General features: G+C 39.0%; 2 protein-coding genes across 4 annotated transcripts in view; one reads left to right on the forward strand and one right to left on the reverse strand.

Annotated features, from left to right (window-relative positions):
• The window catches only part of LOC134321265 (inhibitory synaptic factor 2A), a 66,224-nt gene extending 48,834 nt beyond the window's left edge, over positions 1 to 17,390 (forward strand). Inside the window, exon 4 of the mRNA XM_063002903.1 lies at positions 17,207 to 17,390. Within this exon, the coding sequence (XP_062858973.1) occupies positions 17,207 to 17,390 (184 nt within the window). The remainder of the gene's footprint in view (positions 1 to 17,206) is intronic.
• Positions 1 to 26,238, reverse strand: part of dock1 (dedicator of cytokinesis 1) — a 469,250-nt gene that overhangs the window by 236,666 nt on the left and 206,346 nt on the right. The window lies entirely within an intron of this gene.

Below are 26,238 nucleotides of genomic sequence, written 5' to 3' on the forward strand. Positions count from 1 at the left end.
CTATTAAAATTTACAGTGCATTATAAAGAGGAGAATCAGACAATGGCGACGACAGACTGTTAAGTAGCTAAAGTCTCAAATTAAGCAAATCTGCAAGTTAGCATTCTCAGTTGCCAATAACATTAAAAAGCATACTTTATAGAAATTAATAAATAAATTAATGACTAAATGTAACTAAGTGGTAAACATGCCACTGTCCCAACCTTTTTGTTGATGCAGTGTAACAGGTATCACATTTAAATTTGCTTTTATTTAGAATATACAATGAAGTTGGTTAGTTACCTAGTGCAAATTATTTAACACTGACATCTTTACTGTTTTGCAATATTTTTGTGGTTGCACACAGAGTTTATGTTAACTTTTGAAGGACAGCCTGAACCTGGGAGTAAACACTCAGACCATGTGTGCTGTACCCTGTGATCCTAAATAATAATTGCGAGCAATTTTTATAAGGGTAGTGTGTACTTGTGCAGTGTTCTGAAAGTTGTGTACTGTGCACTGGGCTCTAAAAAAAACACTCCAATCTGTTTGGTAAAAGCCAGGATGTAGGGAAAGAGTGAATGTAAACTGAAGCTTTGCTCACATCGCTCAAACACATGGAGAATATTAGTTCAAATCCTCTTATAACCAGCTGTTTAAGGCCTTAAACATCAATCACTCCAGTATAAAAAAAAAAAAAAAAAAAAGGCATACAATTTCAGAAAGAACTCAGGCTGTGGTAACTGAACATTCCTACACGATAAACAACAAAATCCTCAGTACAAAACAAAAAGAACAAAATAGAAGGTAACAGTGAGTTTAAGAGTAAATGCTGTGGAGGGTTATTCTCCTGAAATGTTGCATCATCTGTAACGTACCTGGGTGTTAGTTCGTTTTTGCCATACCAGCTACAGATGCTATTTAATAGCACACACTTGGTGGATATATGGCTATTGTCATCTGCAATGTTTATATCAGGTGTTTGATGTTATGGTGTAAAAACAGATTTTTCCTTGTTAAGTATTTCAAAAAAGGAGTTGTTTCTGAGTAATACTTTGAGCTGGATGTGTTACAATTTTGACATTTTAGTAAGATGTGTTTTAGAACGAGTAATACATTACATGTTTGGCAAAGTAGTGCATCTTCTCCTGTCAACAGATAGTCTGGAGTGGTCGATAAGGCATCTTCTATAAATTATTTGGTCTGATCGGTATTGGTTTCTATGAATCTGTCTTCTCCCAATGGTAGGGTAAAAGGGGTGAATTGAGAAAAAGTAAAAATGTATAAACTTGAGTTCTAAAAAGATGAGAACTGTATAGTAGTGCATCTGTTATCAGATAATTGGATCCACATATAAGAAGATGAATGTGGACCATAAAACAATTTTCCCCATCCATGGCAAGCTGGAAGAGTTAATGTTTTTAAATAAAGTTGCCTATAAATAAGTAAAACTATTTTATTGAGCAGATGAAGGTGCATCTCTGATTCATTTTATTCTTCTATTGCTTTACTACACTTTTCTAAAAGGCTAAAAGAATTCAACTGATTTATATTCATGACGTCTTGTGTGTTAGCTAGAGAAGAGTTGGTCAAATAACCGGCTGTTAGAAAATGAGCTTGCTGAGCAGGGAGCTAAATCCTCTTCACTGATTTTTACTCAGCTTACCTACTCAAGTTTTGCTATTTCAAATACACTTATATAGGCAGGGGCAGAAGTTTAGGTTGCTCTTAAATTAGATAAAACTGGAGTAAGAAGTTGATTTTTTGGTACCCTTTAGATTGATTCTAATGTCAAGCAATTGCTGCCATCGTGATGATTCACTTGGCCAATAAGGACTAGTGATGTCATAGTCCTGTACTTCAGATTTGAATATTAGCAGTTAACATGTTAATAAAATTTTATATACTTTGGGTTGATTAATAGCATGACAGTAGCTTGCAAATACACAGACTAGGCATAACATTATGACCACTGACAGGTGAAGTGAATAACACTGATTATTAGGCAGCAAGTGAACATTTTATCCTCAAAGCTGATGTGTTAGAAGCAGAAAAAATGGGCAAGTGTAAGGATTTAAGAGAATTTGACCAGGGTCAAATTGTGTTGGCTAGACGACTGGGTCAGAGCATCTCCAAACGGCAGCTCTTGTGGGGTGTTCCCGGTCTGCAGTGGTCAGTATCTATCAAAAGTGGTCCAAGGAAGAAAACCAGTGGTAAACCAGTGACAGGGTCATGGGCGGCCAAGGCTCATTGATGCATGTGGGGAGCGAAGGCTGGCCCATTGGTCCAATCCAACAGACGAGCTACTGTAGCTCAAATTGCTGAAGAAGTTAATACTGAGAACCAACTACAAATCAAACTGTTCTTCCATTAATTCTCGTCAAGGTTTCTGAGCTTTAGCCTAAAGCATCTATATGATGCTGAGTCTTTGATGAGCAAAGATGATCAGAGGATCTCCAGTTTGTCAACAAATGTGTGAGAAAATGATAGAAATGTTTAAAAACAATGAACCTCAAAAAAGATTGGAAGGGATTTGCATATTTCTCCCACTACAGTGGCAAGGCAAGGCAGGTTTATTTGTATAGCACCTTTCATACACAGTGGCAATTCAAAGTGCTTTACATAAGGAAAAAAAATTAATTAAAAGCATTAAAACATTCCTGAGATCTAGAATCTCAGAAAGACTTCTTGCAAACATTTAGTTACAATTAAGAGAGCATAAAATTCAAACAAGAGAGATAAAAAATTAAGAACGTGAAAAATTAAAAGAAAATATTGCATAATATCATTCAACCATTCAATAAATCGGGAGGAATTTCAGTGCATAAAGGCCAAAGGCCGATCCCTCAGACGGCACTGCATCAAGAACCGCCACTCAACAATAGCTGATATAACCACATGGGTGAAGGATTACTTTGGCAAACCTTTGTCAAGCTCTACAATACAGAGTTACATGCACAAATGCCACTTAAAACTTTACTGTGCAAAAAAGAAGCCTTATGTTAACCATGTCCAGAAGCGGCGTCAACTTCTCTGAGGCATCTAGGATGGACCATCACACAGTGGAAACTTGTACTGTGGTCAGATGAATCAGCATTTCAGGTCTTTTTTGGAAAAAAAATGGATGCCGTGCGCTCTGGACCAAAAATGAAAAGGGCCATCCAGACTGTTATCAAAAGTCCAAAAGCCAGGGTCTGTCAGGGTATGGGGCTGTCTCAGTGCCCTTGGCAAAGGTCATGGGGCAAAAACAATCACTTAGATAGAAGATAAACAGATACACACCCAATCTGCTGGATGTCACAGAGTACTTGTGGATTTTGGAAGTTGATCAGATGTTTTTGAAATGTAAAATAAAAAAAGAACGTATGCCTCTCAAGTAAACTGAAGACCAACTGAATACATATCAAACTGTTCTTCCATTAATTCTCATCAAGGTTTCTGAGCTATAGCCTATAGAACCTATACACTTATAAAAAAAATTCAAAAACTACCACACATTCTATAAGGAAGCCATCATCTCCTACACGGTGCAATTCTGCAAGCAGTTTAATGCCACAACATTCGACACCCACTCTCGCTTTATCTAGATAATCAGTGATTTCCTTCTTCTGCGCTCTCTCTCCCATATGAATAGATTGATAAAGAGCATAATTACAAGGGTCTGCGCTGTGAATAATTCGTTAATAGCAGTATTGCCTTCGGTCAGAGGGAAAAAAAGACCTTCACATACAGTGTATCACAGAAGTGAGTACACCCCTCACATTTCTGCAGATATTTAAGTATATCTTTTCATGGGACAACACTGACAAAATGACACTTTGACACAATGAAAAGTAGTCTGTGTGCAGCTTATATAACAGTGTAAATTTATTCTTCCCTCAAAATAACTCAATATACAGCCATTAATGTCTAAACCACCGGCAACAAAAGTGAGTACACCCCTAAGAGACTACACCCCTAAATGTCCAAATTGAGCACTGCTTGTCATTTTCCCTCCAAAATGTCATGTGATTTGTTAGTGTTACTAGGTCTCAGGTGTGCATAGGGAGCAGGTGTGTTCAATTTAGTAGTACAGCTCTCACACTCTCTCATACTGGTCACTGAAAGTTCCAACATGGCACCTCATGGCAAAGAACTCTCTGAGGATCTTAAAAGACGAATTGTTGCGCTACATGAAGATGGCCAAGGCTTCAAGAAGATTGCCAACACCCTGAAACTGAGCTGCAGCACAGTGGCCAAGATCATCCAGCGTTTTAAAAGAGCAGGGTCCACTCAGAACAGACCTCGCGTTGGTCGTCCAAAGAAGCTGAGTGCACGTGCTCAGCGTCACATCCAACTGCTGTCTTTGAAAGATAGGCGCAGGAGTGCTGTCAGCATTGCTGCAGAGATTGAAAAGGTGGGGGGTCAGCCTGTCAGTGCTCAGACCATACGCCGCACACTACATCAAATTGGTCTGCATGGCTGTCACCCCAGAAGGAAGACTCTTCTGAAGTCTCTACACAAGAAAGCCCTCAAACAGTTTGCTGAAGACATGTCAACAAAGGACATGGATTACTGGAACCATGTCCTATGGTCTGATGAGACCAAGATTAATTTGTTTGGTTCAGATGGTCTCAAGCATGTGTGGCGGCAATCAGGTGAGGAGTACAAAGATAAGTGTGTCATGCCTACAGTCAAGCATGGTGGTGGGAATGCCATGGTCTGGGGCTGCATGAGTGCAGCAGGTGTTGGGGAGTTACATTTCATTGAGGGACACATGAACTCCAATATGTACTGTGAAATACTGAAGCAGAGCATGATCCCCTCCCTCCGGAATCTGGGTCGCAGGGCAGTGTTCCAGCATGATAATGACCCCAAACACACCTCTAAGACGACCACTGCTTTATTGAAGAGGCTGAGGGTAAAGGTGATGGACTGGCCAAGCATGTCTCCAGACCTAAACCCAATAGAACATCTTTGGGGCATCCTCAAGCGGAAGGTGGAGGAGCGCAAAGTCTCGAATATCCGCCAGCTCCGTGATGTCATCATGGAGGAGTGGAAAAGCATTCCAGTGGCAACCTGTGAAGCTCTGGTAAACTCCATGCCCAGGAGAGTTAAGGCAGTTCTGGGAAATAATGGTGGCCACACAAAATATTGACACTTCAGCAACTTTCACTAAGGGGTGTACTCACTTTTGTTGCCGGTGGTTTAGACATTAATGGCTGTATATTGAGTTATTTTGAGGGAAGAATAAATTTACACTGTTATATAAGCTGCACACAGACTACTTTTCATTGTGTCAAAGTGTCATTTTGTCAGTGTTGTCCCATGAAAAGATATACTTAAATATCTGCAGAAATGTGAGGGGTGTACTCACTTCTGTGATACACTGTACATACAAACTGGTGAGAGCTTAATTGAAAAGTTAAAAGTTTGCTGTTCTCTTCCTAGAAGAGACACGATACTGTTACAACAGTTACATTCAGCCCAAACACTTCCTCCAGCAGCTTTCAAGTTTATTATGGGCTTTTTAGTTATAATAAATGCATCATAATTTCTGGGCTGCTGTACATATCCACATAAGATTATTACCTCTAAAACAGGGGTGTGTGATACACTCATTAATCCTCTGGCCTTCAAAATCTATTTGGGTACATACATTTTAAATTAATAATGTATAATAATATACGAGGAATCTTCAAAATGTTCCCGCACTTTTACAACCCCAAATCAGAAAAAGTTGGGACAGTATGGAAAATGCAAATAAAATAAAAATGCAGGGTTCCTTTTACATTTACTTTTCCTTTACATTGACTTTAATTTGATTGCAGACAGTTTGAACCCAAGATATTTCATTTTCATGTCGTCATTTTGTCTGCTCAACTTCATTTGTTAATATACCTCCATTTCAGGCCTGCAACACATTCCAAAACAAGTTGGGACGGGTACAATTTAGGGCTAGTAATTAGGTGAAAAAACTAAATAATGATGTGATTCCAAACAGGTGATTGTAATCATGGTTTGGTACAAAAGCAGCATCCAGGAAAAGCTGAGTCTTTGATAAGCAAAGATGATCAGATGATCTCCAGTTTGTCAACAAATGTGTGAGAAAATGATAGAAATGTTTAAAAACAATGTACCTCAAAAAAAGATTGGAAAGGATTTGCATATTTCTCCCTCTACAGTACATAATATCATTGAAGCATTCAAGGAATCGGGAGGTATTTTAGTGTGTAAAGGCCAAGGGGGCAAGCTTAAGCTGAACGCCTGTCATCTACAATCCCTCAGATGGCACTGCATCAAGAACCGCCACTCAACAATAGCTGATATAACCACATGGGTGAGGGATTACTTTGGCAAAACTTTGTCAAGCACTACAATACATGCACAAATGCCTCTTAAAACTTTACTGTGCAAAAAATAAGCCTTATGTTAACCATGTCCAGAAGCGGCGTTGACTTCTCTGTGCTCAGAGGCATCTAGGATGGACCATCACACAGTGGAAACTTGTATTGTGGTCAAACGAATCAGCATTCCAGGTCTTTTTTGGAAAAAATGGACGTCGTGTGCTCTGGACCAAAGACGAAAAGGACCATCCAGACTGTTATCAGCAACAAGTCAGGGTCTGTCTGTCAGGGGCTGTGTCAGTGCCCTTTGCAAAGGTCATTTACACTTCTGTGATGGCAGCATTAATGCAGAAAAGTACACTGAGATTTTAGAGCAACATATGCTGCCTTCAAGACATAATTTTTTTCAGTGATGTCCATGAATTTTTCAACAAGACAATGCAAAATCACATGCTGCACACATTACAAAGGCAGCATGTGATGATGTGAAAGCAGCGGTGCATCAGCGGCTACACACTCAACCATTTTTTTTTTTTGTAGATGTAGCTGTTAAAAAAAGTTGGTACGACGCTGGGGAAAATGCATCGGAAGGTGTCTATGTAAAAAATTTGTTTTTGAAATTCTTAATAAATAGAGTTAAAATTAGGGATGCACCGATCCGATATTAAGATCGGATATCGGTCCCGATATTACCAAAATGAGATGGATCGGATATCGGATAATCAGGCCGATCCATGGGTCCGATACGTTCACTTTAGTTCGTTTGCGACGCATGCTAAGCCCATACAGGACGCGCTGCTGACGTATGGCGTATAACACAAACAAAAACAGCAACATGGAGCGAGCCAAAGAGTCAGCTGCATGGAGGTATTTCATGCTTGCTATGCTAACAAGTTCGATGGCAACATGTTTATTACTCAGGTTTAGCTGCTATATTTTATTTTGAATTACTGTTTGCACTAAATATTTACGGATAAGTTTATTTGAAAAAGTTATTTAAGCTACTACTGTTTTTCTCATTGTCAGCAGCCACATTTTGGGTGTGTTCGAAAACCTAAGGAGCTGCCTTGCTGTCTTACTGTCTACATAAGCGGCTGCCTCAGTAGAGAGGATTCTAATAAGTCATAAACTCATAAATCAGGTTTTTCGAACGCGCTACTTTCCATCGGGTTTAGCATTTAGCATCTTGACATTAAAAACAATAAACTGAGGTAGCACAGCGCTAACGCTAACGTCAATATAACATTTCCCTTCGTGTACCGATAACCGTTACATTTCCTGACAAGCTCGAACTTGCAAATAAAAACACTCGGTACAAGTTTATACAAGTAAAAAATCAGTAATATTTTATTTACGTTTGAAAATAACTCCATTCGTTTCTCCGCCCCTTTCAGCTATGTTTATTTTTCTGCAATGAATGCTGGGATTGCTTTGGTCACCAAGGCAGCGTCGGATGCTTACTCGTTGAGTGAAAATAACACTGAAATATTAAGATGCCTGTTTATTATTTTATTGACAAATAAATAGCAGTTCAGTACATTTATATCTGTGTTAATTATATTTTGTTTTGCAAACTTAGTAATGTTTAAGTCAATCCTGATGCCTTAAGTCTTTCCCACATAATAAAGTATGCGGTTTATTAATTCAACAATGGTATCGGATCGGTATCGGGTATCGGCCGATATGCAAAGTATATGTATCGGATCGGTATCGGAACTGAAAAAGTTGGATCGGTGCATCCCTAGTTAAAATATGCAAAAACTTTTTGAAGAACCCTCGTAGTACGCTATTGTAAATTGGAAAAAAAGAGGGGAAAATTGCTTGTGTAGTATTATTTACATGGGAGTTAATTTTGGACGCAAATTAGAAATAGATTTGGATAAAACCCATGAACTCAATAAGTAAGGCCTCCACAGCCTTTTGTCAATAAAGTACATTTGGTGAATGGCCAAAAAGTTCAAACTTTTCTGGGATCAGCTACAAGCTTTAGTTGAGCTTGAAAACCGAACGAGGCGCTTCTTTCTTGCGCAGCACTATCGTTAAATGTAAAGCTTTTATGACTGCCTGCAGTCCTGATAGAGATTGTGTGGAGTTTTGTTTATTTTTTAAAACAAAAAATATTGGACACCTAAGACGTTTATGCAGAAAGAACAGGACAAAATAAAAGCTGAAACACTAAATCGATTGGTATCTTCGGTGCCAAAATGACTTTTAAGTGTGGTGAAAAGTAATAGCAACATTAAAAAGTGGTAAATGCTTTACTGTCTCAACTTTTTTGGAATGTGTAGCAGGCCTGAAATGCAGGAATAAAAGTTGATCAGACAATACATAAAATATCTTGACTTAAAAATGTTTGCAATGCAATAAAAGTCAAAGTAAATGTAGGAAACATTTCTCAATATCTCTCTATACTCTCTCTACAATCATCTACTGTTATAATGAAATATAACTTGAAGGAAAAGATAAGCAAGTATGCACTTCCTCACACCATCTTATATTAAAGAAAAACCAGCAAAAAAAAAAAAATGATTTCATTCTACAGTTGAAAAATAACTCCTGAGAGAGCGGTATTAAAAATACACTCGGCACTCTAGAATTTTTACCCTGCTAACATATTGAAAAGGGATTTGGGGTTTACAGTGTTAAATGGCTGCTTTTTTGTGCTATTCACCTGAACAAACTATTAGAAAGTAAGGAATGTCACTCCTACATTTCTCCATAAGTACAGAATGTACTTATGTACAGAAATCTACCCTACCTGGCCCAATAGCAGATCTTGCTAAATAAATAACTAAAATACAACCTAGCGCAAAACAGTAAGAAGACCGTGGTTACTGACTTATGATGAGTTACAAGATGTTGTTTACCCAAGCAGATAACCAGTATGATAACCATTTTTTTGTTTTTCTAATTATGTTTCATTGCGGGTTAATTGCAAGCAGGTTATGTTATATACAATAACAATAAACACCTTATGATGATATGACAAAAATTGTAGTAGTTATAGCATTGCATCTTTCCCACCTTGTGATTGACTGTGATTGACCCTGTAACGGGTTGGTTCTGAGTTTCAGGGTGCACTGATTAACATGGGTATGGGTTGGCTTGTTTACAATCCACCAATCAATTTAGTCCCATCTTTAGTGCTTACAAATTTAAACATGGCAGCCTATATTACAAAATGGATAGCATTTGAAGCTTATGGCAGCCACTTTTAGTAATCTTGAGAGCTGATATTTTATGTGGTGAGCTTTTTAAATCTCAATGCATTTGTGAATGCAATAGCAAACCAGGTGCTGTATATACAACTAAAAAGAAGGGGGTGCACTATATTTACATTTATGGGGAAAAAAAGTGAAATTTGGGTGCTCAGGTGGCCATCCGGCAAGCTGGGTGCCTACACAAGCAACAATTAGCTTGTTGTTCATACAGGTTGGGAGCTCATAATTGATGCAATTACGACCTCTGCTGGCTGATTAATGGCGCCTGCACAGAGACCGGATACTGCACTGATCAGGGTGTGGCTCTCTGTAAACAAGGCTGATCCGCATATGAATTCGCCTTGTGCAGGTGAAAAGATGCAGTCGGCTACTGCACACGTGTCGGAGGGGGCGTGTGTCTGTCTCAGCTCTCCATGTTCAGGAGTGGAGGTCAGCATCAGTAGAGAGGAAGCGTAATGCAATCAGGTAATTGGATACGACTAGATTGGGAGGAACATTGGGAAAAGTAAAATTTACTTCAGAAAGAAAGATAAATTCAGATTTCAATTTGAGTAATCTTGTTCAATTCACCAAAAAGAAACATAAGCTGTTCTATACACTTAAGTGGCAAAAAAGGCAGCCTATAAAACAGAACCTAGATTGCCAGTGTGTGGTGATATTGTATAGATAATTTCTAAAATTAAATTAGTTTTATGTATAACTTCACACTGGGGATGCATTTTTAATAATGCTGGCACCGATCCGATACCCAGTATCGGTCCGATATTGGCCCAAATCACTGGATCGGATATTGAAAGGGAAAAAAAAACGTGTAATCCGATTCCATATTGTTGCTTAATGTAAATAACACCTAATGTAAACAAGGCCATTGTTTGCGTGTTAAGCAAATAACACCCGAAGATACATTCCAACAGAGTGCCGTTTATTGCCAGCTTACTCGCCAACTGCCGTACCAAGGTGTATCTTGATGACATCATTAGCATGTGCCACTGTTCTACAACTCATCTGCTGCAGCCATTCAGAAATTAAAACATACTGATCCACACTGATCTACTTAAACTTTTAGCATTTTAAAAAATCATCTACTACTGCCACATCTAAAAACACTGTTTAAACATAAAAATCGCTTTCGAAATGATAAATCGCTCACCTGAGATAAAGAAAACCTATCTTGTCCTGGCTTGGAGATATCTCACATCCTCAACGATTAATCCATTACTGTTATGAAATAAAACAAACTACACCGTTTCCCGTTTAGCCACAGATGTCCTCTTCAAAATCCAGCAGGGTTTAATGATCTTAAAACATGACAGAACTTTAACGGAAAATCTCAATTCTAATTGGTCCATTGCGTTTGATTGACATCCACATCTTCCAATTGTAGACACTTTGGACGACCTGTCGTAAAGCGAGATGTGTCACGTGAACAACAGCTCAAACTTAAGTGAAACTAAAAATGCTGCTAAATGTTGTGTTTAAGTTAAAAGAAAAACAGTAGTTTTGCATGAGTGTGATGTTGTAGGTTCTGTATTTATTCCTTTAGAATATTAGTTTCACAGTCTGAGCATTGTTATTTAGATAGCTAGTTTAACCCTGGTGCATTGAGACATGTATTATTACTGTGTAGTTGTTTAAGAGGAGAAATGACGGTATCGGATTGGTATCGGTATTGGACATAAAAAAAGTGGTATCGAGCCAGCCCTAGTTTTTAACCCATTTCTTTCCATCAACAACCAACCATCATTAGTCAATAGTTAACTCATAACCGAAAGCGTATACTGTCTCATTAAGATATAAAACATATTACAGAGTTTCATACCTACAAGTCTTTATATGGTAGCAATCAGTTTACTGCCAGCGCTAACTACACATGCTTATCACAAATGTAGATGTAGTTGTTAAATTAATGTTCATCCTGACATCATTAGTGTAGTTTTTAAAATGATGTAAGAGTTAACCTCCATACTACAGCACAATGCAAAAAAAGAAATTGGGGGGAAAAAAATGACAATGATAGATGAGCAATAACTGAACGATGATTATGTTGGTTATCAGTTAGCTGCAGTGATGTATAAAGTACCGGAAGGCCATACTTGAGTAAAAGTACAAGTATCTTACCAGAAATTTACTTTGATAGAAGTAAGTCACCTTTTAGAATATTACTTAAGTAAAAGTCTAAAAGTATCTGATGTTTAATGTACTTAAGTATCAAAAGTAATTTGATATTAAATGTACTTAAGTATTAAAAGTAGAAGTAAAAGTAAATGCTGTTAGTATAAACTGAAGCAGTCATTTTAAATATAAAGATTGTTTTTTTTAAGCCTGTAAACCACCTTAACAATTAACCTGTTATCTTCCTTTCATCTGAACATGATTTGTGCCAATTCAACTGTCAATCAACTGTTGACATCACCTGTTTGAAATCATGACATTATTTAGTTGTTTTTTTAACTCATTACTAGCCCTAAATGTTCCTGTTCCAATCTGTTGATGCATGCTCAATAATCCAGGTACACAAATCCACAAAGTTGAATCAGTTCATCTGGACACAAGTTTGTTGTAGAGATACGTTTCGTCACTCAATCCTTCAGTCAAGACTTCAGTCACTGAAGAAGTCATTCGGATTGAGTGACGAAACGTATCTCTACAACAAACTTGTGTCCAGCTGAACTGATTCAACTTTGTGGATTCCTGTTCCAATGTTTTTAAAATGTGAGTCGATGTAAATGTAAGAAACACTGCATCTATTTTATTTGCATTTTCTATACTGTCCCATTTTTTTATTTGGGTAGTATATTTCAATAACAAAAAAATTATTTTGGCATAATTAATTTAAAGCAAAACTCAAGAGAGTTTAACAAAACGTGTGGCACTTTTATCCCTTCAATGATCTGTTCAACCATTAATTAAAATAAAAATTTTTGAGTAAAATAAGCTGTATTTAAATAATTCTTTGGGTTGTATCTACTCACTGAATGGCATGTGTTAAACAAAAAAATATTGGTATTCTTACTTTATGAAAACACCATTTCAAACTTGAAGCCAACAGCTGAAAAATCATGAATAATAAGTTGGATAAGTTGAGTTCTTGTTGAGATGATTAAAGGGTTAAAGACGTGCTGCATGTTCCTCAGCACCATGAATGTTTCCTCTGTCAGTGTAATACAGAAGTTATCTGAGAAAATATTTGTCCGTAGGGGAGTTTTTAAAAATAATGGACGTGTCTTCATGAGTTTTGCAGTCAATGAATTCCAAACAAATTTAGTGAAACGTTTTATTTGTGGTTCGAATGTAATGGGTAAAAATGGTAGGTAGATATCTGAACAATGTTAATGCTAATAATATGAAAAAAACGCTGATGCTGCAGCTTTACTTTGTTAATCATTGTTAACTTACATCAGTGTGTTGGACGGGGAGCTTCTGAAATGTCCATATTTGCGTGTCTTTGGGTGAACGACGCACTTTTAGAAAACTCTGATAGCTTTTAGAGAACGTTTGCACATGCGCATTAATGTGTTTAACCACCGTCTAACTTACAAGCGCAGATTCACCAAACCAGCGTGCAGTCCGTCACACATCTCACATCATTTAACTTTCATTTTGTAGTAACGAGTAACGAATTTACATACAGCGAATGTATCGGAGTAAAAGTAAAATTTCTTTAGAAAATGTAGTGGAGTAAAAGTGAAAGTTGCCGGAATTTTTTATACTCCAGTAAAGTACAAATACTTCAAAAAACTACTTAAGTACTGTAACGAAGTATTATTACTTCGTTACTACACACCACTGGTTAGCTGGGTAATCACTGGGTACTACTTTGCATGGAAAATTATGCTAATTTAAAAGGGCAATAACATACCTGCAGGAGCTGGTTTATTCACACAGGTTAATTTAGGTACATTTAGTATTTCTAAAGTGTATAAAGTAGAATTAATGTTAAATACGTCTAAATTAAATGTTTATGGTTAAACTACTGACTGAACCACTGAGATCAGTTTTATGAAGTTCAGATTTTAAAGCAAAGCACATATTTCTGATGTGATCAGGCTTTCAAGTAAAGCAAATAATAGAAAAAAAACATCATAACACGCTGACACCCATGATGTTTCTCCCACTTTTCACCAAATTTGGGATGCTGTGTGAGCCCCATAAAACCTTTTAACTTTTGATCCCTTTGAAGCCTGTTCTCTTCTGCTTTGATCAAGCACTTTGTTTAAAAACAGACTTTGTGAACATCAGCCCAACCTAGATTTGCTTCATTCTATTACGACTTTGACATTGAGTGCTTATGTTAAATTGGAGGTCTGACTTCAAGAGTGGTTTATGCGCCCAGGTGGAACAGCAGGATATTCCGTTAGCACACCAGCGCAGAGATTCTAAACTCCTCGGTTCGAAACTCTGTGTTGCCATCGGTCGGCTAGGGGGCATAATTGGCAGTGCGTGCAGCAGCTAGTAATCGGCCACCGTATCTGCAGGGTGGGGGCCGGACTATGTGTGGGTGGGATCTTCATACGCTGTGTAAGGACGCTGATTGGCGAAAGAGACGCCTGTGCAGAATGCAAGGGCAAGAAGAGGAGGGCTGTACACGTGTCGGAAGAGGCGTGTACAGCGACATGCTCTCCTCAGATGCAATCGTGCATCCCTCAGCAGCAGAAGACAAACTGACTGCGCTAAATCAGGAGGAAAATGCATACAAAAATGCAGGGTTTCCCCCACTTCCCATATAATGTATAGCTATTGATAACATTGTTACATTGGCCAGTGCTGGATTCTTACAAAGGAGTCATATTCCCCTATTACGTTAAAAAATCAGTAAGCGTTGTTTATGTCTCAGCAGGGAGGTAAACACCCACCCTGCCTTTCTTCTCTGACATGGCTAACTGTGTCTTTTAAGCTGTGGTAGCTCAGTGGTTAATGTACTGGACTAGTGTTCCGAAAGTTAACTGTTCAATTCCCACTATCGCCTACTGTTAAGTTCTTCAACAAGGAGAACCATTGACTCTCAATGTGTGCATGGTGTTAGGTCATTACTGTAGTTTGCTAAACATAGCTAGTATACCCTAAAAAAGCACCCACCCTTAATAGAGGTAAAAGCAACCGTCTGGGAGTCTTAGTTCTTTAAGCTTTTGGCCATCCCTCTATTAAATATCAGCTGGCACAGACACAGAAGCAGCTTAGACATAAATTACTTCAATTTCACTAGTTGGAGTCCACTTTATAGCAGCTATAAATCTTTAACAAACTGCTTTTGATTCACAACACCCTCTCAGAATCATCACCACCACCAGTGGCAGTGGCAGTGTCAGAGCAGTTTAAACCAGCCTGACATGAGTGCCCAGACTTGGTGCTGGAATGTGTTGACACTGCTAACATAAAACTGGGGGGGTTGGGTTTGTTTCATTATGCACCATACTGCAGATATAGATAGCATATTCAACAGTAGCATGAGACCGCTCAGAATTCAGCAGAGCGCAGTGCCACACCATTACTCAAATATTAATTAGTACTGCACTAATGGCCTCTGTAATTAGCTGATCATAAAAGGCTGTAATTAATTCTTTAACAAAAGAGCATGCCCACTGAATCAAAATCAGGCAACATTTCCACACACCAGGCCTGTAGAAGCCAGAACCAGGGGTGGGCATCTCATGACAAATCACTGTTTAAATTTAATAGTGAAGCACTTCTCTCTGCATCCTGACACAATTTCATTTTTAATGTCTACAGCCTGCTGCATGTCTTTGTTTTCTCTACGGCAAATTGATGTCCTGTTTGTTTAGGGGAACTTGATGTTGAGTTAACAAATCATTAACCAGGCTTCAGCAGGTGTATTTACTAGTTAATATATTTTGGTTTGGAAGTCTAAGGCTTTTGGAGAGAGGCGAGATCACTTATCGTGCATTCACATCTTTAACACTTTAACAAGTTCCATCTGACTGAGTATTTGGCCGGTTTGAGGCTGACCCTCTTTATCTGTTTCTCTGATGTCTAGTTCGGACACATGTGCCCATTGTAGGTTCTTTCATTTATTTATTCATTTATTAGGATTTTAACGTCATGTTTTACACACTTTGGTTACATCCATGACAGGACAGGTAGTTTAAACGGGGTCTGGTCTGGCCCAGAGACCGTAGACCATACACCTTCACGTCCTCATGACTTGGCCACCCAACAATCTATGATGGTTTGTGTCTAGTCCCTCTTCTGATCAATGTTGGTGGTACTCACTATAGCTGCCTGTAGGCACCCCTCGGAGATTTATTTATTTATTTTATTAGGATATTAATGTCATGTTTTACTTTGGTTACATTCATGACAGGACAGGTAGTTACTGATTACACAAGATTCATCAGTTAAATTTTTAATGTCAAACAGTCATGGACAATTTTGTATCTCCAATTCACCTCACTTGCATGTCTTTGGACTGTGGGAGGAAACCAGAGCTCCTGGAGGAAACCCACACACACGCACGGGAAGAACATGCAAACTTTAGGACCCAGACCGCACCACCTGGGAATCAAACCCAGGATCTTCTTGCTGTGAGATGACAGTGCTACCCACTGAGCCACTGTGCCGCCCCTGTAGGTTCTTTCAGTGGTGGAATGGAGAAGGGTTTGACGCACTGGGTGTTGTAGCATTTACCTCTTCAACACCTTATCAATTATTTGCAATTCGAGCTATAGCAGCTCTTTAGGCAGTCTAGCCCAGACACCATACACCTTCACGTCCTCATGTATGGCCACCCAACAATCTACGATGGTTTGTGCCTAGTTCCTCCTTTGACCAGTGTTGGTGGATACTCACTATAGCTGCCTGTGAGCACTCTTCAGAGATAATTTAACCCAGTCATCTGGCCATAATGACCTGGTTCTTATCAAACTGTGATATTTATACCTGATATTTATGGCGATCACATTTGCTGTGTTCAATGAGTGTACTATGAGTAACCACCATCAGCACAACAATGTAAATATCTCTGACCATGAGCTGCACAGTCTGCCATGCCATGCACATATTTGGGCGAGGTGGTCCTAATGTTTTGATTCATCAGTGCATTACATCTGCAAGTAGCATTTGAAAACCAGACTAGGGAAAATGACCCATTTTTTATTTATTGTTTATGCATTTTCGGACACACGCACCCTCCGACACGTGCAGTAGATGACTGCAGCTTTTCACCTGCACGAGGCGAGATCATATGCAGATAAATTTTGTGTACAGAGAGCCACACCCTGATCAACGCATTATACCTCATCATACTTCGAGGTCATAATTGCATCAGTTATGAGGAATCCCCGTCCGGCTGATGAACAACAGACAATCGTTGTTTTTGTAGGCACCCAGTCAGGCAGAGCTGAGATTCGAAATGACGAGTTTGAAATGTCAGCTCTGGTGTGCTAGGGTGTTTTAGAGGGTAGAGCTTTGAGATATTAATCAACAGATTAAAAGTTCGAATCCCAGCTCTGCTATTTAGCCACTGTTGGGCCGCTAGTATGCCGCTCCAAGGGCGGAATACTATAAATGGCCCTGCGCTCTGACCAAACGAGCTGGGATATGGAAAAAAAAGAATGTTGTTGTATTGTACACCTGTATATGTATATATGACATTTTTTTAATGTTCTAGTCTAATTATTGTATCTTTGTGACAGGTTGGTAATATATTTCTCTCTGTGTATGCAGTGTGGAGCTGGACTTTAAGCAGCAGGAGGATAAGCTTCAGCCCCTTATGAAGAGGTTGTGCTCGATGGACGACTCGTCCTTTCCTTCACTGCCTTACCCTCAGGAGCCCTACACCTCCACCCCTAAACGCAAGGCCAAAGCCGAGGCCAAGAAACACACGCGCTGGAAACTGTGGTTCCTCTGAACGCAGAGAATGGCAGGACCTCCCTGCGGTTCGAAATTTTCTTTTCATATCTCCAACCATTTAGAGTTTCAATATTTACTTTCCAACCTTGGAGAGCAGACTTTTGAGCATTGGGCAGTGAACCTGGCTGCAAAATTTCAGTTACACGTCATATTAAACATGGATTTTACTGGGAACTAAATTGTTTTATTTTATTTATTTATTATTTTGTTTATTTCTTATTTGGCCTCAAAAAAGAAGTTATTTCTTCAATTCTCCTCACACCATTTGTGAATCAGTGAGGTAAGAAACAAGATTGAATAAGCCTGGTTCAGCAGTGCACATTCAAATATTTATGAACTGAATTAAAAAAATATATATTTTACACATCACTGCAACATCTTTATTCCTTACTTTATGTATTTATAGGACTTACCAATTTATTTTGTAGATTTATTTATTTGTTTGGGTTTTTTTTTTAAATAAAAGGTCTCTTAATCTCACAAGGAAAAAGAAAATCCATTTTCTGGACTGAAGAAGGCAACCCACTCCGGGTATCGATCTTCATGTATATTAACGAGAAGCTCACTGCAATCTCAGCATTAAAGCAAAGCACAAGAACTCTTCAGACTGAAGTACCCTACACATGACAAACAGGACACTACACATGGAGGCAAATGGAAAAAAACATCTGGACAAAATGGATGGACTTTCTTATTTACACAATAAAAAAAAGGGGAGAGAGAAATGGACGTCTGTAGCTATTTATCAAATTTCTATTTAATGTTTCAGGAACTCTACACAATATTTAAAAAAGGAAAGAAAAAAAGACAATATTAAATATTTTTATAGATTCATATTATCAAGCATTAAACTCAGATTTTCTAATTCATACTGTATGAACTGATATCTTGCTTTACTCAATTATTTAAATGCTTAAAAGAAGATAAAAGATAATACGAGATTATTCCTGACACATTAGAATGTTGGAAATACACATTCAGTCCACCTTAAATCCACCTTATTTACATTCAGGTAAATTAACGGCACTACAGTGCTTCAATCCAATCCAATCCATCCAATCCAAGTCCAATAACTAAGTAACTAGTATGTCAAAGCTAAATAGATTGTACAAGCCATTATGCTTATTTATCAAAAACAAAATAAATAAATAAATAAAGCCAGTAGACATTAAATATTGAGTTATATAAACTGATCAGCCATAACATTAAAACCACCTCCTTGTTTCTACACTCACTGTCCATTTTATCAGCTCCACTTACCATATAGAAGCACTTTGAAGTTCTGCAATTACTGACTGCAGTCCAGCTACTTCTCTACATACTTTTTTAGCCTGCTTTCACCCTGTTCTTAAATGGTCAGGACCCCCACAGGACCACCACAGAGCAGGTATTATTTAGGTGGTGGATCATTCTCAGCACTGCAGAGTTAGTTAGTGTTAGTGTGTGTTGTGCTGGTATTAATGGATCAGAAACAGCAGTGCTGCTGGAGTTTTTAAATATCGTGTCCACTCACTGTCCACTCTATTAGACACTCCTACCTAGTTGGTCCACCTTGTAGATGTAAAGTCAGAGACGATCGCTCATCTATTGCTGCTGTTTGAGTTGGTCATCTTTGAGCTCATCATCAGTGGTCACAGGCTGCTGCCGACAGGGCGCTGTTGGCTGGATATATCTTTGGTTGGTGGACTATTCTCATCCAGCAGTGACAGTGAGGTGTTTAAAAACTCCATCAGCACTGCTGTGTCTGATCCACTCATACCAGCACAACACACACTAACACACCACCACCATGTCAGTATCGCTGCAGTGCTGAGAATGATCCATCACCCAAATAAGACCTACTCTGTAGTGGTCCTGTGGGGTCCTGACCATTAAAGAACAGCATGAAAGCAGGCTAACAAAGCATGCAGAGAAATAGATGGACCACAGTCAGTAATTGTAGAACTACAAAGTGCTTCTATATGGTAACTGTAGCTGATAAAATGGACAGTGAGTGTAGAAACAAGGAGGTGGTTTTAATGTTATGGCGGATTGGTGTATATATACACTATATGGCCAAAAATAATTCTCTGTTAAGGCGTTTGTCACACCCATCGCTAACAGGTATACAAAAAATCCTCAATATAAATAAATCCTATCCGGCAGGCTGGGCGCCTACACAAACAATGATTCACTGTTGTTTAAAGGGGGTGCCGGACAGGACCACATAACTGACGCATTTACTACCTCTGCTGGCTGATTGATGGCACCTGCACAGACTCGAGGGATAATGCGTTGATCAGGGTGTTGCTCTCTGATCCACATATGAACTCGCCTTGTGCAGATGAAAATATGCAGTCAACTACTGCACACATGTCGGAGGGAACGTGTGTCGGTCTCGGCTCTCCTCAATCAGGGTGGAGATCAACATCAGTTGAGAGGAAGCGTAATGCAATCGGGTAATTGGATACGACTACAAAAATCATATGCTCCAAACTTCTAAGACAATGCCCATACAGACCTGGGTTGACAAGCATAGATCCCTGACCCTTAACCCTTTGATTACCTTAGGGATTCACTGAAAAACTAATTGTGAGCCAGGCCTTCTCACCTAGTAAAGTCAACCAGTTTTATCTAAGACTGAGATGTTTTATGCTCTCTGTGATCTGTCCACTTATCACAGCGTCCTGTTTCACACCAGGGTGAAACACTGAAACACCAGGTAAAGTGATATGTTCAGCCAATCAATTTACTTTATTTGTGGCTTGGGGGAAATAGCTTTGACACAGAGAAGTTTAAACCTGAGCTCGCTTAAGGCTTAACTCCAGACTTTTGTTTCCAATATTAAACATACTAAACTCTGGGTCTTAACAGACACATGTCCTAAACATAAGATTAGGCATACAAACACTACTCCAGTTCATTGATGTTATAGGGTCTGTGCATAAGACCCACAACGTATTTATCCCGATGTGCAGCCATTTTCAGCTTAAAAATGTAAAAACTAAAAATAAATAAATAAACAAAATAAAAAGAATTAAATAATATAAAAACCCAACAGCAAAAAATGAAGAAATAAACCTGAATGTAAATATGAAATTTTATTTCTAATTTTAATATACTAACATTATAACATATGTTATGTGGATTAGAGCTTCTAATCAGGGCTACTATCATCTCCGGGAACATGGCTCACCGCCTCATCTCTGTTTTGCAGAGCTACAATAAAGCATCAGGGCATTTTGGACACAAAGCCAAAATCAGTACCAGGCAGAAAGTGTTTTATAGGAGAAAACAAGTTCATCTCTAAATCATGGACTGTAAGACTGTCTAATCTTGAATTTTTGACACGTTTCTCTGTATCTTGTTGATTAGATTAGACAAACGCATTTTTCATCTCATGGTTTATCTTGTACATCAAGGCATCTAATAGTCTAATAGATTTACTGTAGCGTGAAGAGAGACCTAGATGATATCTGTACCTTACAGAAGTGCAATTGATTCACCATGTGCAATATTGTGCATTTTATACTGTTTTTAAAAGCTGACGATTTAATATATGAAATAAAAGCTAAGAAATAAAAGATGTCCCAATTTCAATGATGTGCACATAACAGAAAAAAAAACTACAAGATGGACATACAAAAAAAAAGAAGTACAGAAACTGGTGACTGTTTAGCTGAAAACTTTATATTAGAAGCTATTTTAAAGTAATCTGTCACATACACTGATCAGCCATAACATTAAAACCACTTCTACGTTTCTACACTCACTGTCCATTTTATCAGCTCCACTTACCATATAGAAGCACTTTGAAGTTCTACAATTACTGACTGCAGTCCATCTGTTTCTCTACATACTTTTTTTAGCCTGCTTTCACCCAGTTTTTCAATGTTTAGGATCCCCACAGGACCACCACAGAACAGGTATTATTTAGGTGGTGGATCATTCTCAGCACTGCAGTGACACTGACATGGTGGTGGTGTGTTAGTGTGTGTTGTGCTAGTATGAGTGGATCAGACACAGCAATGCTGATGGAGTTTTTAAATACCATGTCCACTCACTGTCCACTCTATTAGACACTCCTACCTAGATGGTCCACCATGTAAAGTCAGAGACGATCGCTCATCTACTGCTGCTGTTTGAGTAGGGGGCACTGTTGGCTGGATAGTTTTGGTTGATTGACTATTCTCAGTCCAGTAGTGACAGTGAGGTGTTTAAAAACTCCAGCGCTGCTGTGTCTGATCCACTCATACCAGCACAACACACACTAACACACCACCACCATGTCATTGTCACTGCAGTGCTGACAATGATCCACCAGCTAAATAATACCTACTCTGTGGTGGTTCTGGGAGAGTCCTGACAATTGAATAACAGCATGAAAGGGGGCCAACAAAGTATGCAGAAACAGATGGACTACAGTCAGTAATTGTCGAACTACGCTTCTATACTTCTATAAGTGGAGCTGATAAAATGGACAACGTGTGTAGAAATGTGTGTGTGTCGGTGTACATCACAAACATTATTTACTTCTCTTAAATTTAATATCTATCTTAACATCTTCATATTACAAATAATATAATCAGCATACAGATTTGAATGAAAAGTCACACAGGTGGTGGGTCTAATGTGGAGAGTGTTCAAACTTGCAAGTTCGAATCTCACCAAAAATTATGACCTGGTTGGCACAAGATTGGCTGTGCTTGAGGGAGGGAAGGTTGGACTGGGTGACTTCCCACTGCCACTATGATATACGGTCTCTGGGATTGGTCTGGGCACCTGCATGAGTGGGCAGGAAGAGTTACATAGAGCTTAGTGTCGCTCTTAATACATGATACGACTATGTGGATACCCAGCACTGTCAGCTAATAAGAAGCAAAAGAAGTACTGAATACTAGGAAACCTAATCACTCAAATGCATAGGCTTCTTTTATTATTCGCAATGGAAAACACTGCACTAAATCCAGAGAAATGCTACATTTTTACTCATGGTCTCAGACTTCCACTCTACATACCACACACAACGCCTTGCCTAAGGGCCCAGCAGTGGCAGCATGGCAGAACCACAATATAAAATCAAAAGATTTGGACTGTGATAAAGAGTCCACCATTGAGTCACTAGTGAACCCTGTTTACCGTTGCTATATACAGCAGTAACAATGTGAATGGGCTTAAATCAAAAGCACATATAAAACCAAGAGTCAGCAAAAGTAAAATTACAACTATATGCCCCGAGCTACAGTTCTGAACAATACCTCTTATAACTCTGTTCTATCAGCAATACATATACAGCACGACTGCCATCTAGACAAAAATGCACCACTTAATTATCAGAGCTCTGTGTATAATATCTGATAACTGTTTTCCATTAACACACACGCTCAGACAACACTCAGGACAATTTGATCTAATTATGACAAGCCTGTTTAAGTTAATGCATTTGCAGCCATTGTTCATCTTTTCTAAATAAGGCCATGTGTCAGGTTTTTAGCAGAACATTTCATACTTAGCATTGTGACAACAGGAATTATGGCATCAAAAGAAACTGAATGTGTCAGAAGAGAGCTTTCTCAACATCAACTTATAGTGAAATTGGAGGTTTCTAAGGGGGTAGTGCATTGCCAAAACTGGATAATTGTCTGAAAACCTAGTGAGCTCTCTACATAGACACACTTTATGGCATCCTAGGCGCTCCAGAGAAAAAGGCTGTCTAAAATCCTATATGCCTTAAATGCTGCCTACTAAGGTGCCTTATTTAGAAGCTATACACTGACTGAATAACAAGGGAGTATCCGATGCTTCCTAAGCAGTGAAGGCAATCCCAGCATTCAAGTGCAGCACAACTTTTCTCACAAAAAATTACAAACATGGTGGACAAATGGAGAGCAACAAGTTGTTTTCAAAGGTAAATAAATTCTAACAGATTTTTAATTTGTATAAAGATGTACAAGTGGCGCTAGGTGGCACAGCGGGATATTCCACTAGCACACCAGCGCCAAGATTCTGAACTCCTCGGTTCAAAACTCGGCGTTGCCACCAGTCGGCTGGGCACCGTCTAGCTGGCATAGTTGACAGTGCCTGCAGCAGACACGGTTCTGCTAGGGCGGGATGACCGGACTATGTGGGTGGGGTCTTCAAATGCTGTGTAAGGACCCTGATTAGCAGATGGCGAGGCGGTGGTGCATGGGTGAAAAAGGGTTCCGCTAAGGGCTGTGTTGGTCGGAGGTGGCGTGAGCAGCAATATACCCACCTAGAATGCAATCAGGGATCCCCCAGCAGCGGAAGACAAAACTGACTATGCTACATTGGGAGAAAATGAAAGAAAATGCATAAATAAAAAATTGGACAAGCCCAATTTGCAAATTCGGGCTTGTCAGTAACAATTTAACCATTTTCGGTACACAGGGGGAGATGTTAGCTGGCATGCTAGCAGGTTGTGCCGCCTCAGCCTATTGGTTTGAATGACCTGAGACTAACTATGTTAGCTTAGTAAGCGAAAACTGTGGTGAAGTAATTGCTGTAATAGCCTTATAAGTTCAATGTCTTATTAGAAACCTCTATAGCCCCTAGGTAGGCAGTAGGCAGCAAGGCAGCTCCCTAGGTTTTTGGACAGAGCATAAGATTAAAGAAAAGAACAGAAGAGATACTGACACCACAAAAACATCAGTAAGGCATGGTGATGGGAGGTCTAGGGGTGTTCTACCTACTCTGCAGTTGGGCACCTGCACAGAATCAACTACACCTGAGCAAAGGATCAGTATCCATCCATGTTATACCCTCTTTCCAGCATGTGTTGCAAAAAAAATTAATAATCTAAAAAAAAAAAAAAAAGTGCAGCAAGATGATTAAAACTCAATGCTTTAAGGGAAATAAAGCGTTTGGTGCTGACTTGTTAAATTTCTTCCACAGTTACCTGACCTAAAGTGTTTCCTTCAAATCAATTAATTGGCGTCTTTAAGGTTACATATACAGAAAAGGGCAATTGCAGCCCCGAGGTATTGAGCTGCTTTAAGAATCTGCAATAAGCAGCAGTCTAAAAAAAGGTGGTGGATGGTTTCATGTGTGATTAAAAAAAAATAGTCAAAAGCTTGTAGCTGTTATGCAGTTAGCAGTAAATATCGCATAGGTATCCGGTACTGACTGTTTCAATGCTTTGATTTTGGTTTAGACAGTAACAAGTTCCTAATATGTCATTAAATGACAATAAACCAAACCTAAAGGCAAGAAATCCAAATCTGTTCCATAGTGTGAAAGCACTGGAGACAAACAGTAAGAAATGCGATATTTAAATGTCCATGCAAAAGATCTGCAGTCTGCATTAGTTTCATCTCTATTCTGCGCTTGTATTCAACACAAGACGATTTGAAGTAAAATAAATAAATAAATACATTGAATCATAATTCAGAATCTAATACATGACGAGCAGAAAAATCCAAATGTTTGACCAGTGATGCTGCAGTGATGTGTCACGCATACAAAACCCCAGCAAAGTGTTCAGGTATTCTGCACATGGCACCGTTCTCCTCGTGACTCCCACAGCACTGGTCTGTAAACGCACACCTTTTGTAATGCTGTATGATGTGCCAAATTAAACAGAAGGGCTTTAAAAATTAACACAGAACCCACTGGCCATTAGGCGAAGCTGGAACATCTTAAATGTTTAAGCACAGCAGGGCTATTCTTTATTCCTCTAAACCACTGAGCCTCTCATGCAGTTTCCTCTTATGAGATGATTTACTGCAATGTCCCTGAAAGCTGATGTCATCAGTACAGATGTGCAAGAACACGACTCTATGAAAGTAAAAGAGTGAAAAGTACATGGTGTGGGTTTTACAGGGAGTAATATGGGGCATGGTTTATACTGCAAAGACGTAAAAGCAAGTAAAAGAGTAGAAGGATGGAAGAAACTAAGAGAAGATGATATAACACTGCCTGCTGATAATCATTTAGGACTTTGCTCACCAGGCAGACAGAACTGGGAATATTGACAATTCTAAAAACTCCAGCAGCGCTGCTGTGTCTTACCCACTCATACCAGCACAACACACACTAACACACCGCCACCATGTCAGTGTCACTGCAGTGCTGAGTTGCTGATCCACCACCTAAATAATACCTACTCTGTAGTGGTCTTGTGGGGGTCCTGACCATTGAAGAACAAGGTGAAAGCAGGCTAAAAAGTATGTAGAGAAATAGATGGACTACAGTCAGTAATTGTAGAACTACAAAGTGCTCCTATATGGTAAGTGGAGCTGATAAAATGGACAGTGAGCGTAGAAACAAGGAGGTGGTTTTAATGTCTGGTGTAAGTTCGATGTCTCTTTAGAATCCTCAATACTTGGGCAGCTGCCTAGGTAGGCAGAAGGCAGTAAGGCAAAACACAAGGTTATCGGACAGACCCTAAGACTAAAGGAGATACTGACACCGCAGTGACGACACAAAAACATCAGTGAGGCATAGTGGTGGAAGATCTAGGGGTGTTCTACCTAGACGAAAATGATGGTACTATGCAAAATGTAAAAGCAACACTAAATAATAAAAATTGATAGGCAGGTAATACTACACAGAACAAATATTTGACTTGTGTGGTTGAAAAGGGCAGAAGAGAGCAGGGCTGAGTATCAATCTCAAAATATTAGGCAAACTAAAAGCCTCTACGCAGCACGACACTGCAGAGATATGCCACAGGATCAAATCAAACCCGTAAAAAAATGGTGCAAAGGGGAAAAATCAATCATCAAACCTCATGAATAAATCCCAGCTGAACTACAGATAAAACTCACTCTAATTGAGTGAAATTAAAGTAAACAAGAAACAACCTTCAGTGTAATAAAAGCCTAAAACTACTACTGCAGTCTGAACGT

This window comes from Trichomycterus rosablanca, chromosome 10, assembly GCF_030014385.1.
Source record: "Trichomycterus rosablanca isolate fTriRos1 chromosome 10, fTriRos1.hap1, whole genome shotgun sequence".
Lineage (NCBI taxonomy): Eukaryota > Metazoa > Chordata > Actinopteri > Siluriformes > Trichomycteridae > Trichomycterus > Trichomycterus rosablanca.